This window comes from Arachis hypogaea, chromosome 6, assembly GCF_003086295.3.
Source record: "Arachis hypogaea cultivar Tifrunner chromosome 6, arahy.Tifrunner.gnm2.J5K5, whole genome shotgun sequence".
Lineage (NCBI taxonomy): Eukaryota > Viridiplantae > Streptophyta > Magnoliopsida > Fabales > Fabaceae > Arachis > Arachis hypogaea.
The window spans coordinates 11,452,564-11,469,627 of record NC_092041.1 but is presented as its reverse complement, the minus strand read 5'-3'; the positions used below and the strand labels follow the sequence as shown (position 1 = coordinate 11,469,627).

General features: G+C 31.9%; 1 protein-coding gene across 2 annotated transcripts; it reads left to right on the top strand.

Annotated features, from left to right (window-relative positions):
* The first annotated feature begins 4,658 nt into the window (after positions 1-4,658).
* Positions 4,659-9,948, top strand: LOC112696014 (thioredoxin reductase NTRC). 2 transcript variants are annotated; one of them, XM_025748590.3, is made up of 11 exons: positions 4,659-4,844; positions 5,726-5,845; positions 6,258-6,465; positions 6,584-6,689; positions 7,050-7,315; positions 7,427-7,706; positions 8,157-8,264; positions 8,552-8,638; positions 8,759-8,863; positions 9,011-9,141; positions 9,619-9,948. In XM_025748590.3, the coding sequence occupies exons 1-11, from the start codon at positions 4,670-4,672 to the stop codon at positions 9,677-9,679; spliced, it is 1,647 nt and encodes a 548-aa protein (XP_025604375.2). In that variant the 5' UTR covers positions 4,659-4,669; the 3' UTR covers positions 9,680-9,948. The 2 variants fall into 2 exon arrangements, 1 of the variants encoding a protein (XP_025604375.2); XR_003150642.3 differs by having other exon boundaries at positions 4,681-4,844; positions 9,060-9,141.
* The last annotated feature ends 7,116 nt before the right edge of the window (positions 9,949-17,064 follow it).

Below are 17,064 nucleotides of genomic sequence, written 5' to 3'. Positions count from 1 at the left end.
ATAAAGATTAGAATCTATACCCCAGAAGTGATTGATGAGAGTAAAAGTTGACTATAGCAAGTAAATTTTACTTGCTATATCAAGAATTTGAATATTAAACTGATCATTTTGACGATAAACCAATATGTTACTTATATTATATAAATTGATGAAAAAATGCAAGATTAATGATATAAGTAAACAATAGCATTTGAAAATAGATCCCACTTATCATGTCCTGAGTCACGCTCGCGCTTAAACGATTGAAACTATCGTTTAGTTTTAGTGTAATTTTAGGTTAAAATACAATTTTAGTCTCTTAGGTAAAAATTGTATTTGTCTCTATTTTTTTTTGTTACATTTAAATTTGCTCCTAATATTAAATTTAATTATATTTAAAATTATCTTTTGAATAAAAATATTCTTATTAATTTTTTTCTTTTTTTTTAATCACAATCTTCTATTTTTCATTACTACTGAAAGCTTTTTTCTTTTTCTCTTTACTTTTTCCATCATTCTTTATATTTGTCAAATTTTTTTACGTTCTAACGACAACAATTATATAACTATTGTCTTTTAAAACTCAAGTAAATTAATCAAACAAATTAACACAATAAAAAAAACTTAGTTTAATACAGCAACCAAACAACAGTGGTAGAGATGACAACGATAAAAATAGAAGAAACCGTGTAGTGACAACATTACTACCGTTGCCTACTTTCTCTGCATTATTGCATCTAACTTCTCTCTCCTTCACCTAGTCTCTCTCTAACCCATTAATTAGAATAGTAATCACAACTAATACTCTCTACCCTTCATGTCAAAAAATAGTATGTGAACTTGTTGGGATTGACCGAACCTGGAAAGGGCGTAAGTCCAGGTTTGGTGCAGGGTTTGAGAGAAGAGGAGGCAGGAGAGGAGAATGTTGGAAGTGCGATGTCAGGAAGGAAGTTAGAAGAAAGGAAGAGATAAAAGATATTGTGAGCTTCATTGAAACAATAAATACCGTAGAATGAGTGGATGATGGTGGCAAGGTTGTAGTTGGAGGGCGAAAGGGGAGGGGGGGGGAGAAGCATAGGGTAGAGGAGAGGCGGGAGGTTCGGATGGCAATGAGGGAAAGGCAGATACGTTCGACGAGGTCAGGCGAGGCGGGGGAGAGAAGGGCAGTGAATTTGGAAAATGATGATGGTGAGTGAAAATGAGAGTATTGTCTAAAAATTAGAGAAAATGACGATTTTAAAACTAAGTTGAATCTTAGGTACGAATTCGAATATAAGAAAAAGTGGGAGACAAATAAAATTTTCGGCCTAAACTTTAAGAACCAAAATCGTACTTAACTCTTAAATTTTTCATGACATCTCACAAATCTGACAAACCAAGATCTAATTTGTTGTGAATTTGATTTTCACGGATAATAACTAAAAGAATAAACACGCAATCTAATTCTTTTTCGTTATGAGAAAAGACAAAACGATTTCTAAACATAAAAAGGTTAAATCGATCATTGTCTCTGAAAGTCGTGAGAATAGTAAGAATTGATCCTTTTATTTTGTACTCCGTTAACTCCTAATGAACTCTGTCTACGGGTGAAATGTTAAATTGATATAGTGATCATTGAATGTTTTAATTTGCTATCACTTTCGAATTAGTAAACCACAAGGTTTATTGGCGGAGTTTTGTTGGGACAATGGGAGCCCCCCTCTCCCAAAGCTTTTGGAAGTAGTTCTATATCTAAAAAAAATAAGTTAGCTCAATTGGTTAAAATATTATGCTTCCAATTTATATACTTGGGTTCAACACCCATTTTCACTATTTTTTAAATTTTTTTTTTCTTGCATGCATATATTTAAATCAATATTACACTAAATTATATTAAACTTTTTTTATTTTATTAAAAATTTAAGAATTTATTTTGTTGCATTATATTATTTGATTGTAATGAAAATAATTCCAACGATAATTAGTCTTAAAACTTTTGAGAGATAAATATTATCAAAAATAAAATTAATCTTTTAAAATATTATAAAATAATTTATAAGTAGTAATCGTTTTTGTATAATTTAATTTAAATGAAAAATCAATTTTTTTGAAAAGAAAAATCAGTTTTTAAATTAAAAAAAAAACAATTTTTTAAATAAACATAGATTTTTATGGGTAAAAATTATTTTTTTTCAAGAAAAAAGTAATTAATTTTTTAAAATTGACTTTTTATTTAAAATCAAATGGGTTTATTAATCTAAACAAAATTTTTTTAACGAAAATCAGCTTTATTTTTTTAGTTAACTTTAACTATATGTAATCCTTTATTTTAATTAATAAATTTAAAAATAAAATAATTATATTTATAATTTTTATTTTAATATAAATACTATTATATTATTTTTTATTAAGATTTTGAACCCCTCTAAAAATTTCTTTCAAATTTCGCCACTGCAAGTAACTACTACATTAGTTAGTTAGGACCGATTATTCCTAATTTGCCGCGCATCTAAGAATCATTGTTTAAGAGCTTGCGAATAATGTCTAAAACTATCATTTATTTATTTATTTATTTATTTATTTATTGATATTATAAAACTTTTATTTATATCCTAAGAAAATGATACTGTCATTTTTAATTTTTATAGTATCATTTTTTAGTTAGATTAATTGTCAAATTGGTCCTCAAAAGATCACACGATCGTTATTTTCATCCACGAATAATTTTTTTGATCAAATTAGTTCCCAAAAGATTTAACATAAATTGCGTTGGTCTTTCCGTTAATTATTTAATCCATTCCGTTAACGTTATTCGTGTAGCGTTAAGTGAAACGACGCCGTTTATGGTAATAGTGGATTATACTTAAAACGACGTCGTTTCTTACTTCGTGAGCCCCATTACTCTTTATTCAAAACAAACATAAAAAAGAGGAAGAATCAACGATCGTAGGAACGGTAAAGGTATTCCTTCATCGCCGATGCTTCACCAACTGCAATTGCGCTTGGGCGGGTTGGTCTCTAGGCCACTGTTGCTTGGGCGTCTCGGACTCGGTCTTTTCCTCCGAGTCAAGAGAAACAGAAAAAGAAAATGAAGAATCAACGATCATTAAAAGAGCAGAAGTGTTGTCATCGGCTAAAATCATGTTTCTTGATAAATTAGTATTACCCACATGCATTATTTATAATAATTGATTTGTTTCCTAGCCTTGTACAAAAGCTTTATACCTGACGAACATAGCCAAATTGGTCAAATTATTCTGCACATATCCATGGATTAAAATTAATGAGCATAGCCAATTAATCATGGGTAGTATTATTTCTTTGGTCATCACAATCTATCGTCACTTAGATAGTGTTTGTTTTGAGGTACTGAGACAGAGACTGGAAGATTGAGATTCAGTATCATGTTTGTTGGTTCAGAGACTGGTACTAAAATTTCTGTCTCTGTCCCTAAAATTTCAGTATTTTAGTACCTCCAAAATGTAGGGATACATGGGACTAAAATTTTTAGGGATGGAGATTAAAACTTTAATAACATTTTATAACTAAAATATCCTCATTTCAATTAATTAATTCCAATTTTACCTTTGTGCAAATTAAATTAGAGTTTTATTCTTGTTTTAATTTCTGTCTTCTACTTTACACCAAACAAAACACTGAGATTTATTTCAATCTTTGTCTCTTAGTCTTTGTCTCTCAGTCTTAGTCTTTCTGTCTCTGTCTCTCCACCAAACGCTACCTTAAATTTTAAAAAAATAAGAATACTGAATAACAAAGCACAAAAAACAAAAACCAGAGCACACCAATTTTAATCAACTTGTAACAAATTAACCAAATAACAAAGAGAATCAATCAAAACCTTAACATTACCACCATGCACCAGCAAAAAAAAACCCAACCTAAAACCCATTGAAAGAAACATTGATTATCTCTCTTGCAGATGACAGTGCCTTCGACGACGGTGCGATGGTAGCATCTCATGCACAGCGAATGCAGTCGCACTACTCACTACGTCACCGATGATAGCACCGTCTTCTTCCCTTTGATCGGAGTTTTGTAGTCTTTTTTCTTCGTTCTTTGAGTAGTTAAAGAATAGAGAGTGATTGAGTGAAGCTGTAAATGAAAGGAGATGAAACTCCACTAAATGCTAAAAGACGTCGTTTTTGAACCAGGGACTTATACTAATTAAAATGGCATCGTTTTAATGTCACTGTTAGTAACTTAACGATCCACGCGGCCAAATGTTAACGGAATCTTTTAATCCATTGACAGAAGGACCAATGCGATTGATTTTAAATTACTCGGGGACTAATTTGATTAAAAAAAATTATTTGGGGACGATTTTAAAGAATGACTTATCTTTCGAGGACCAATTTGACTATTAACCCCTTCTTAATTCTTATGTGTTTTTTTTTGGTATTGTATTTTTTATGAATTTATTTAAAAAAAGGTGCCATTGTCTATCATCATCTCTCTATATTCTATAATATTCAACAAAATTGTTTTTGGGCTGGAAATAATATATATTCAACAAAATCGTGTCTGTAAACGAACGGGGAGAGGGTAAAGAGAGAAGAATGAATGACATCCTAAACGACCCGTTAACGAAAACTTTTTGGGCTAAGCCCAATAAGCAAAAGCATAGTAAGCAAAAGCCCAATAAGCCCAAGGTTTGGGAGCGATGAGTGTTTTATTTGAATGGTGTGTGTAAATGAAAGTTATGATTAAACCAATGGCTCAGCAAGTGAGCATCATCTTCTCTAACTCGCTTCTTCCTCCCTCCACAACCACCACCACCACTTCCTCTTCCATTTCCGCTTCCAGGCTCCGAACAAGACCCTCCTCCTCCTCTTCTTTTTCTTCATCCTCACCACTTCCACCTCCAGGTAACTTCATTACTATTGCTTTCAATTTTTCTTTCTTTCTTTCTTTCTTTCCTCCTCCTCTTCTTTTTCTTTTTTAGTTTGTTGAGTGCAATTGCAATGCAATAGTTACTGGCTAGGGTTCAAATGGTGTTCTATAGAATGAAAGCATCATGTTTCTTGTTCTTAACAAAGAGGTAAGTAGCGACTTTCAAGACTCGAGGCAATTTGATTTCAAGAATGAAGTCAAAAGATTGGTACACCTCGTGGATCATCAACTTTAGCACATTTAATTCCGTGAAACCAAATCTTGGATTTAGGTTTTATTATCATTTTCTCTGAACTGATATTTTAGACAAAAGAAGGAATATTAGCAGAATTTCATATTTATAATAGATTTTTTTTTTCTCATTTGGTTGATACATTTGCTGATTAATAGTTATCACTTAATATACTTTCATACGTGCACATTAATAATTTAGATTCTGCTCATTTATAGTGTGGATTCAGTTTTAATTCGTATTTAGTGATAAAATATAGTACTATTCCGCAGCTATTTATTTATAGGGTGTTTTAATTGTAGCATTATCAAATAATTTTGAGAACTGTTGTAAAGTCCAGTAGTTGTTGATCACTCAGAACATAAAGATTTGATACCGTTATACCTTGCAACTGTGAGCTTGGTTAATCTTGAAGCACGTGTTCCACACTTTCAGATATATATAACACATTTATAAAGCAGTAATAAAAATTAGAAGAGAGAAAAAAAATGCACCAAGAAAGAGATATATAAGATGCAGTTAGAGTTTGTTAGTCAAGTTCACTCATCACTCATACTTTTCACTATTTTGCAATATTTGTATGGTGAAAAATTATTATTAAACCAATGGCTGCTGCTAATATAGGAATCGGAATCAGAATCGGAACTCAACGATTCACCTTCATCTCCTCCAACGTGATTCTTCCTCCCTGCACCACTTCCAGTTCCAGGCTCCGAGTCAAAGCCTCATCATCACCTCCTCCAGGTCGCTTTATTATTAGTTTTTTCTATTTTCCAATTTGGTTGTTGAATGCAATGCAATTGCTATGCATATATGCTCTATGTGAGTTGGATACTAAAGGAACTACTAATTAATTAAATTCATCACTTTGTTTGTTGAGTAACGCAATGTAATCCATGAAGTATAAATGAAAGTGGTGCTGATAGGGGGAATTATATTGGTCCATATCATACTTATACACAATAGAAAAGCGTTTGTTGGAATTAACAAGTTCAAGGAATATGTCATATACAGTTTTATTTTATTTTATTTTTTAAATGTTCCTCTTAAAGTAAGAACCCAATATTTTAGTTGTTTTCTATACTCTTAAAATTTAGATAACCAAAGTTGACGGTCGAATTTACTTGTTCTCTTTCTTATGTTCTTATTATTACAGGAAAAGGGGTTGAGAATTTGGTGATTATAGGTTCAGGGCCTGCAGGGTACACAGCTGCAATATATGCAGCACGTGCCAATTTGAAGCCTGTGGTGTTTGAAGGGTACCAAGTTGGTGGTGTTCCTGGGGGGCAGCTCATGACTACCACTGAAGTCGAGAATTTCCCTGGATTTCCAGATGGGATTACTGGACCTGACCTCATGGAAAGGTTTCATTTGATAAAAAGACATAACGAATGAACAAAACTAACTTAACATCATAACTGTCACTCATGTTCTTTTGTAATTCAGTTACATTAAGTCCACATAGATTTTCTCACTATATAGGATGCGAAATCAAGCCGAACGTTGGGGTGCAGAATTGTATCATGAAGATGTTGAAGCTGTTGATGTGAAAAGTAGCCCTTTCACCATCCAAAGTACTGATCGGAAGGTGACATGTTTGTTTAAATGCAAGTTGGTTTGTGATTATGACTGCACAGAATATTGATATGTCTTTGAATACGTTCTTTTAGAATGATCTGAGTTAGAATACAGCTACTTGTTTTTGCCACAAATAGGGTTAACAAATTCTATGTAGATAATCATTTATTGAGTATCATGGTCAATTTGGTGATATGGTGATAAACCATAGAGATTATTGAAATTATAGAATACCTGCTGAAATGATAGTCATTAAATGTGTTACACTCTCATCAAATTTACTCATTTTATTCACTGGTGTTTATTTAGATGGAAAGTTGTTTTTGTTGTTATAGTTATATAAGGTGTTCTTGATTGTATTATACTCCAGGTTAAGTGCCATGCGGTCATTTTCGCCACCGGAGCTACTGCAAAAAGGCTAGGACTACCCCGAGAAGAGGAGTTTTGGAGTCGAGGAATAAGTGCGTGTGCAATTTGTGATGGAGCATCACCACTCTTTAAAGGTCAAATTCTTGCTGTTGTTGGAGGTGGTGATACAGCTACAGAGGAAGCATTGTACTTGACTAAATATGCTAGTCATGTTCACTTACTAGTTCGCCGCCATGAACTAAAAGCTTCCAAAGCTATGCAAGATAGGTATGTTGGATCAGTATTTCCCAGTTTTTGTAATCTTGTTACATAGTAGTTATTAATGCACAACTAATTATTCAAATGTTTGATAATCAAGTTTACAACAAATGTTTTCAGAGTGTATAACAATCCAAATGTCACCGTGCACTTCAATACAGAGGCCGTTGATGTTGTAAGCAATAATTCAGGACAGATGTCTGGCATTTTAGTCAGAAATGTTGATACTAAGGAGGAATCTGTACTTGATGCAAAAGGGCTATTTTATGGCATAGGTCATTCACCAAATAGCCAACTTTTGGAAGGCCAAGTTGAGCTTGACCAGTCAGGTTACATACTTGTTGAAAAGGGTTCTGCAAAAACTTCAGTAGACGGTGTATTTGCTGCTGGAGATGTTCAGGTAATCTGATATAGCTGTTTATTTAATAACATTAATGCTAAAAAAAATGTAAAGTATATTCCTTTAAGGAAATACGGGAAGAGGAGAAGGAAACCATTTGACCAAGTTTATATCATATGCATTATACCATTTTCTTAAAAGTGATTTTCTCCTCCTTTTATTCATTTAAATCTTCTTGGAAAGGTGTGATGGAGAGAAGTCTATGGTACAGATTCTGCCATTGCAAGTGTTCTAGTAGGGAGCAGCAATTTGATCATTTCCCCTTCTTAAAATAGATTTGGTTGCTGTTAATACCAACTCAGGCCATGTGTATAAATTATGAATTAGAAACATTTCAGAGATTATTTTCTTCATATATCTTGTGTTTGATTTGACCATTTGTTTAGAGTAGCTAGTAAGTAGTAACTTCTGTAGGAATTCTAGTAAATTTGTTTCTTCTAATTCTCATAGGACCATGAATGGAGGCAAGCAATAACTGCTGCTGGATCTGGATGTATTGCTGCTTTATCATCTGAGAGATATCTCGTGAGCAAAGGTCTTCTTGTAGAGTTCCATCAGGTATTGGAATGAGCCCCATTTCAAGTCTTAGTTATTCTCTTCCTTATATATAGTGGTACATAGTCAGTTTCATATCTCTTTAGTTTATTGATTCTAATCCTTATAAGTCCTAAATGGCACTTGCAATTTCTTTATGTAGTTTGGAAAATATCTTTAGCTGATAAGTTGCAAATAAGTGTTTAGAAATTTAAGTCATTTGTCGTCAACTTTGAATACTTAAACTCTATTCACCATGCACCATATTCCACTGTGAATCTCATCCTTACAAATTTGATTGCTTTTAATAGCCTCAAACTGAAGAGGTCAAGAAGGAACTTACAGAAAAGGATGTTGAAGAGGGCTTTGATATAACACTTACAAAGCATAAGGGACAGGTAGGATAATAAGATTAGTCTTAGCATTGGTTACATTCAATCAAATCCCATTCCTTTTTAATCTATTGGTTGTAATTTATGCATTTCTTTTGCTTTTCTTGTATGATTTCCTTTCTACAGTATGCTCTAAGAAAATTGTACCATGAAAGTCCAAGGCTTATATGTGTATTATATACGTCACCAACATGTGGTCCATGTAGGACACTCAAGCCAATTCTTGGCAAGGTAAGTGAGAAAATGAGATGTTATAAAGTTATTTCATGATCTTTAAATTTGGTGTCATAATAGTTGTCAGCATTGTGGACATCTGAGATAATGTGTATTCACTTATTAACAATGTTCATTTTCCCACCTTGACATCTGGCATAGCAGGTAATCGATGAGTATGATAATAATGTACATTACATTGAAATTGATATAGAGGAAGATCCAGAAATAGCTGAAGCAGCCGGAATAATGGGTACACCATGTGTGCAGTTCTTCAAAAATAAGGAGTTGCTGAGGTTGGTTTTATTTTTATCTTTCTTACTCTTTTGTTTCACTATTTTCTCCTTATAGTTATGCACGTGTTGCAAGACTAGTTATTGTTACCGTCATAATGCATTCATGATTATCATCAATTACTGCTAATTAATTTTGTACTTGAACTGCATCTAAGAGCTGATGGAGGTACTATATAGTTGTGTTGTTTACTTCTTGTCCTTGATGATTTCGAAAAGCTTAAAAAATATCCCCCAAGTTTAATTTGTTTGAAACTTTTTGAAAACATCCGGATCAAAAAATATACTTTACCTATTTTTATTATTTATTTGTTTGCTGGTTCTGCATTGTTATGGCATGAAATTGCTTGAGACATGTTGCTATATACGCCAAAATGAAAAACCTTTGGAAGAAGTTATGTTATGACGTGTGTTATTAGAGACTAATAGATCATTGTTGCATATTTGCTAATTGGTTGTACTTTTACACTGATTTTACAGGACTGTCCCTGGGGTCAAAATGAAGAAAGAATACAAAGAATTCATTGAAACAAATAGATAGAAGTAGTAAAAAAAATTGGAGGTTGATTCCCTAATTCAATGATTCAATTTTGTTTTTCCAAATTGGTCAGCTTATTAATGCTGTCAATTTTGACAAGCGATACCTAGTCCTTGAAGTAATTAGCAGAGAGTCCTCCTGTACAAGTATAGTTGCCAATCACTGCCATACTTTTGGTTGTTCAGTGTTTTTTCTTTTTGGATTCACAGGGTGTAAGAAACATACTTCACAGTCATATGGTGAATGAATGAAGCTTGTATAGGTTTTCGCCATATCATAGTCCAAACTGAACGTTTCATTGATCCACTTCTTTTTAATACCCAAATGAATATTACTTGAGATTTTACATCAAGTGTTAGAACTTGGAATCAATTTTCCCCTTTAGGTTCTCTATACTCACATTAAAGGAATATACATTCGTTCACTTGTTCACCATTGAATGGGATGCGGAATAATAACAAGATGTGTATCGATGTAATATACGAGGTAAAATAAGGACTGCCAATCCAATCCTTGGCAATTCTTTCGAAGAATAACGAGGCCTTTAGAAAAAAAAAAAAAAAAATCACTTTTGGCTCTTGGTATAATTTTTTTTAAAGATAAGTTGGCCTCTACGTCAATAATTTATCTCTAGAGGTAATGGAACATGAATATATGGCACGGTAAGATATTGACGTGCCTGTTAAGTGTCAGCCTGGATTGACATATTAATAAATTACCTAACTCGACTCTTGACAATTTTCTAAAAATATAACTTCGTATTTTAATTGCGTAGAATATGAGCAATTCTAAGGACTTGTTTGGACGCTATTTTTAAAATTTTTTTTTAAATATTTTTTTAAAAAAAATCGTTTACAAAAGTAAAAGTGATGTTATATTTCGATATCTCATATAAAAAATTTTTTTTATCTATTAATTATGTTTGAAAAAAAAAAGATAAAAGTATTTTTTGTTCATTTATTATGTAAAAAACATCTCTTATTTAAGAAAAAAGATCTTCTAAAAAAATATAAATTGTAACTTCTCAAAAAAAATATTTTTTTAATTTTTCTAGTACTTTTACTTTTACTATTAGAAATTTGTCAAACACACTAAAAAATAAAAAAGATCTTTTTTATTGAAAAAATATTTTTTTATCGATTTAATAGCGCTCAAACAAGCACTAAGTGCCTTTTCCTCCTTCCTCCTTGTGTAGAACCCTAACTATGCTACCACCATGAGCCATGAAGTGTTGGGAATAAGGAGTATGATCACAATCCAATCAATCATGTGTCAAATAATTTGTTATTGTTATTATATTAAAATGTTAATATAATAAGGTTCTTGATTAAATTTAGAGATTTATCATTGTGATAGTAATCATAATATTGAGAGATAAATCTTTTATAATTTAATCTAAATTGTTCTTGGTCATAGGATTATTAAAAAGGACATTAATAATCCGGAAAGATCAATATATATAATGGTCTTCATTGGATGAAGATTAATAGATCTCATTGAACTGACTCACTCTGAGGGTTCCTAATGGTTATAATTACCGCATATTTGTCAATAGGATATTCTGAAGATGAATATAGTAATAGAGTTTCCTTTGACCTGCGACTATCATAGTAATTAACAATGTATTTATTATACTTTGATTCCGGACACATAATACCCTAGGGTGCTAGTTGAATGAATATTGGGTATGATTTAAATACTTGTAGAATTAATGATTAGTCAATAAGGAATCCGTCAACTTTCGGTAAAGAGTTTGAGCTCTATAATTATAATTACTGAGATGAATAAAACCTTGGCCAAGGGGATTGAATGAATGAAGAAATGAGTTTCTTAAATCATTCACAGTTCATTATAATAATGGTAACAAGTTAGAATTTGACAATTAAACCATACTCTAAGGGCTAACCAAGAGTTGAAAAGATGGAAGGAATTATACTTTGTTCTTCTAAAGTTCTTATAAAAATATATTACTTCATATTATCGGGTCGTTGAAGAGTGTTGCTAGACGCTAACCTTGATTAGTAAATTTAGTATGACTAATTTACTACCTGCTTAGTATTGAACCTATGGGGTCACACACTAACGAGTGATCTAATCTTTGCTATAGAATTATTTAATTATTATTTTTATTTGATCAAATAAATAATTATATTAATTCAAATGGAATATTATTATATTATTTGCTAGCACCAAGAATATAATAATAGTATAATAATTGAGAATATTAAATGAGATTTGAGAATAATTAGTTATTCTATTTTAAATTTGGATGAGATTCTAATTGATTATGTTTTAAATTGAGTTTTTAATAGGATTAAAATTTTAAAGTTTAAATTTTAATAGGATTAAAATTTTAAAGTCTGTGAATTAATAGGATTAAAATTTTAAAGTTTAAAGTTTAATAGGATTAAAATTTTTAAGCATATGATGCAGTTATTTCTATTGAGATGATTTTTTTATATAAAATAATAGTTAATTTATTTTAATTATTTAATTGTGATTAAATTATCATTCTTTAAATATAATAGTTATATTTATAATTAAATATTTTGTTTGGTTCAATTTATTTATTAAATTTTATCGTGATTTTGGTCACAATAAAAGGAATAAGATGTAAAATATCTTTTATTTGTTTCTTATATATATAAGTGTATATATAAAGGTCAAATTTGATTTGATAAATTTTTTTAAGGCTAAACGTTAGTACATGAGAAATCAAATTTTTATTTGATTGATGTAACAGCCCAGACCACCCGCTAACACGATATTGTCCGCTTTGGCACACAAGGCCTCACGGTTTTGTCTTTGACGATAGGGATGATAGCCAAACCCCCCACCCCCACACTCACTCGTCAAAACGTGTCATGCTAGGAAGAGGTATCCACACCCTTATAAGGCATGCTTCGTTCCCCTCCCCAACCGATGTGGGACCTTACAATTGATGTGTTTTGAACACTATAATTTTAGAAATTAGTTTTTTCTACTGTTCTTGATTATAAAGCGCAGCTTGACAATCAAGAATTTTATTTTTAAGATAATAATCAGTGTATATATTTGATGTATTAAGGATTTAATTTTATATTTTTACTTAGACAACTTGGAAATATAAAATTTAATCCATGAATACTGGTAGAAATTCTCTAATAATGGAGATAAATCCTAAAAGTTAAGAGTTTGCTAAAATAAGTTTATCTCTTGTTTACAAGGAGCAATCTGACAACCAGAAAATTTGTACTCAAAGATAGAATTTATTTATGCATATGATGATGTATAAGGAGAATTAATTTTATACTTGAACCTAGACAATCTAGGGGTATAAAATATAATTTAGTTAAATAATTTTTTGACAACCAGATAATTATTTGGGATTATAATTGTATGTGATTCAATTTAATCATATTTATTTGGAATAGGTATCAATAACAACTTGATAACCAAGGTACTCATTCACGATCCTAAATAATTTTGCTAGAAATATAGATTTTTTTATTTACTTTCATATTTTAAATTTTTAAATATGTCCATCTTTCGTATGGCATACTTGAAAGTAATAAATTGGCTATACATTGAGAATTGTTCTTATTTATGTATGAAATGGTTATCATGGACATGATAATTTTATTGAAATAATATTGTCCAATAAAATTGGTAATAGAATAGTCAGTACTTGTGAAGTATCTAAAATATTATTTTACTACAATATGAGTTGTTTTGACAACTATGAGTTATGATTTCAAAAGTATATACCAACTATTTATTACTAAAAATCTTGAGAAGATATATGTTGTCCAAAGTAAGATAGTATGACTATCAAAGATTTTATTTAAACGAGTGGGAGTATTGGGTAATATATTTTGAATTAAACAATTTTAGAAGTTGAAATGCCATTAGGCAAATGACTTTTGCGAGAATTGTTCTTGTAAGTATTTTTAGAGATTTATTATGTTACAAACAATTTATAATTGGCCTTAATATAATTAAGATTTGTGATCTTTTTAGAAAAATTCAATATGAGTATTGAGGATGCGAATCAAAATTGCTCTTAAGGTTTGGTTTGACCAATAATAAAGATATTAAGTATTTTTATTATCGGGCCTGCTACACATACAAGCAAAAACGAGTTACAGGTTTTACAAGTTGGCCCAGCCCATAAACAATACACGCGCATGAAGAGGGATTGAATGGAGCGTAACATTCACGCGCTCCAATTCAAACGGTTACATACGGTTCGAGTAATGACAGACTCTTACACTTCTTCCACTTCTCAAAGCAATTCGAAGAAAACGCAACCCTTCCATTTTTGAGCAAAATTCCAAAATCAAAATATACAACTCGTCGCTAACTTTCGAAACCTCTATCAACACACCATCAAACTCTCCATAAAGAATCTCCAGAGAAAACAAAGCAACAATACTCAAGGTACGTTACATTACGATTCCTGTATATTTTCCAGATTACGAACTAGGTTTTACTTTTCTTCTACGTTGTTGTTCTAGGGTTTACTGTTATTCTTGCTTCTTTGTTACACTATTCTTCTACGTTGTTGTTCTAGGTTTTACTCTTATTCTTGTTGTTCTAGATCTTTTGGTAACTGATTTTTGGGGGTATATTCCGTAGATTGGGGGATGTATATTGCTTGACCTTGTAATGTTGCTTGACCTTGTATATTGAAGCATGTTTGAGTGATACCTGACTGATATATATGGATGTATCTGAATCATATCTATGGGTGTATCTCACTGTTATCAATGGGTGTATCTGACCCATATATATGGGTGTATCTGACTCATATATATGGGTGTATCTTACTGATATCTTTGGGTGTATCTGACATATATATTTGGGTGTATCTTACTGTTATTAATGGGTGTATCTGACTCATATATATGGGTGCATCTTATTGATATCTTTGGGTGTATTTTTCATTTCAGAGAAAATGGCAGCAAGAAACCAAACAAAAGACCTTAAGTGTGTCACACATCTCCTAAGTGATAAATTCAGAAACATGACTGAGGAGAAGAAGGCAATTGTGAGGGATCTCGGATTCGGTGGGTTGATGCACATCCCACCACTAAGGGTGCATCACCAACTGTTAAGGAAGTTGGCAAACAACTTCAAACTTGGGGAGAACAGACTGGAAACAGGATATGGTTCTTTCAAAATAACACCAAGAAAGATAGGTCATGCGCTTGGCATCAATGCAACAGGTAACTAGCTAAAAATTATAGGTGTATATTAAGTTGATGCTTGGGTATATTTAAGTTGATGCTTGGGTGTAATTGAACCGACTTTGATACTTTGTTGTTTTCCTTTCTATAGGAGATCTATTTCCTCAGAAAGTCGAGTATAAGAAACTTTCTGAGGATGACAAAATAATATTTAGAAGATTCCAGGGTAAGACCATCAAAAGTCTTATCGATGAGATGATGGATATCGGCGTTGGTAACGAAGAGGAACACCTAATGTTCAAGAGGATTTTCATCCTCTATATACAGATGACGTTCCTTTTGCCAACGACAATAAACAAAATCTCGCCTGTGCACCTGGCCCCAATTTTTTAGATGGACAGCATCACAGAGCGAAACTGGGCGGGGCATGTTTTGACCTTCATCGTCAAGGGCATCACAGACTACAAGAAAAAAAAGAAGAAGGCAATTGATGGCTGCCTTTTTGCCCTGATGATAATTTACTTTCATCTTTCAAAAAACAAAGGCAAGAAGAGGGCTGAAAGACCACCAAAACCCTGGATTGCCAACTGGAGTAAGGAGCAGTTGGTGGAAAGAATGAGTGCAGAAACAGAGAAAATTTTGGTAAGTAAACATAATATGTTGGGTGTATTTTATTTACCTGAATGCTGCTAACTAAAATATCTAATGTTTCAGGGGATTGTAAAGATGGCGGAGACAAGAGAAAAAATGAAAAAAATAGAAAAAAAAGGAAAAAAACAAGAAATAAAAAAAATAAAAAAGGAAGGCGAGTTCAACATCGTCTTCGGAGACAGAAACAACTACTGACAGTGACAGTTCTACCTCTGAGTCTGAGACTCAAGAAGACTCAGAGGATTCACCAAGGAAACACCCCAGCAAAAAGGGGAAAAAGTAAGTACCATACTTGGGTGTAATTTCTTTTTGGAGTTGGGTGTATTTGGTGGAACCATTTGGGTGTATTTTGTTGATCAAGTTGGGTCTATGTAGTTTATTAAGTTGGGTGTGTTTCTTTTGCTGCGTTGGGTGTATATTGTCCATTCAGTTGGGTGTATCTTGTGCATTCATTTGGGTGTATTTTATATCTTTAGTATGTTCTAAATAATGATTGTTTGCCTTCCAGATTGAACTCTAGAAAAAGAAAGAAGAGTCAAGAGGAGTCAGATTCTGATTCAAAATCTGAATCTGAATCAAGTGATGAGTAATGTTCTGAAATTATTACTCCTTTCTTTTGTCTTGATTATAAAGATTTCGTGTATTAACTAAAGTGTCTCTTATTAACTTATAGAAGCGAAGAATCAATACCGGTAGAGAAGGAAAAGAAAAAGAAAAAGACAAAAACAACACCAAAAAAGTAAGCACTTCTTTGGATAAATATTATGTGATAAAATTAATTTTTTATTTCTGATTCATACTTTTTTTTCCACCCAGAACACAATCAAAAAAGAAAAAAGTTGTTGTAGAGGATTCATCTCCTAAAGAAGATCAATACTTTGATGGGTACAGCACCTCGTAAGCTATATTACCGTCTATCATCATAATTATTTTTGTTAACATCTTCTTTTATGAATGTAGTGAGAGATATGAAATATCAAGTGAAGAACTAGATGAATTGTTAAGGGAAAACGTTGATAAATCTGCTGTAGAAGGGTATGTCTTGCTGGGGTGTCTATTTCAGATTTTGGTGTGTTTTCTTTGCTAATAATTGTTTCTTCTTTCACAGGGAGAATGAAGCTGACCTACGATCGACAGAAGGTCGCTATGTCTCCTCTGAAACGTAAGAAGCTTTATTTAATAAAATCTTGTTATCATAATTTGGGTGTATTTTGTGGAACCATTTGGGTGTATTTTGTTGATCAAGTTGGGTGTATGTTGTTTATTAAGTTGGGATATTTCGTTTGTTGTGTTGGGTGTATATTATACATTCAGTTGGTTGTATCTTGTGCATTCATTTGGGTGTATTTTATACCTGTCTCTTATTTTGTTTGAATAACATGAAATCTGTGTAGAATACCGGCTGTGAACTTGGGAAGTGATGATCATTCCTCTCAAGGACGCACAGAACAGAGTAGTGTAAACCAGCCGTCAGAGAGCATGTAATTTCTTTTTCAAATAATCGTTACTTTTGTTCTTCTATTACCTTCTACTTCTAATTCTGTATAATTTTTTTTAGAAAAAAACTCC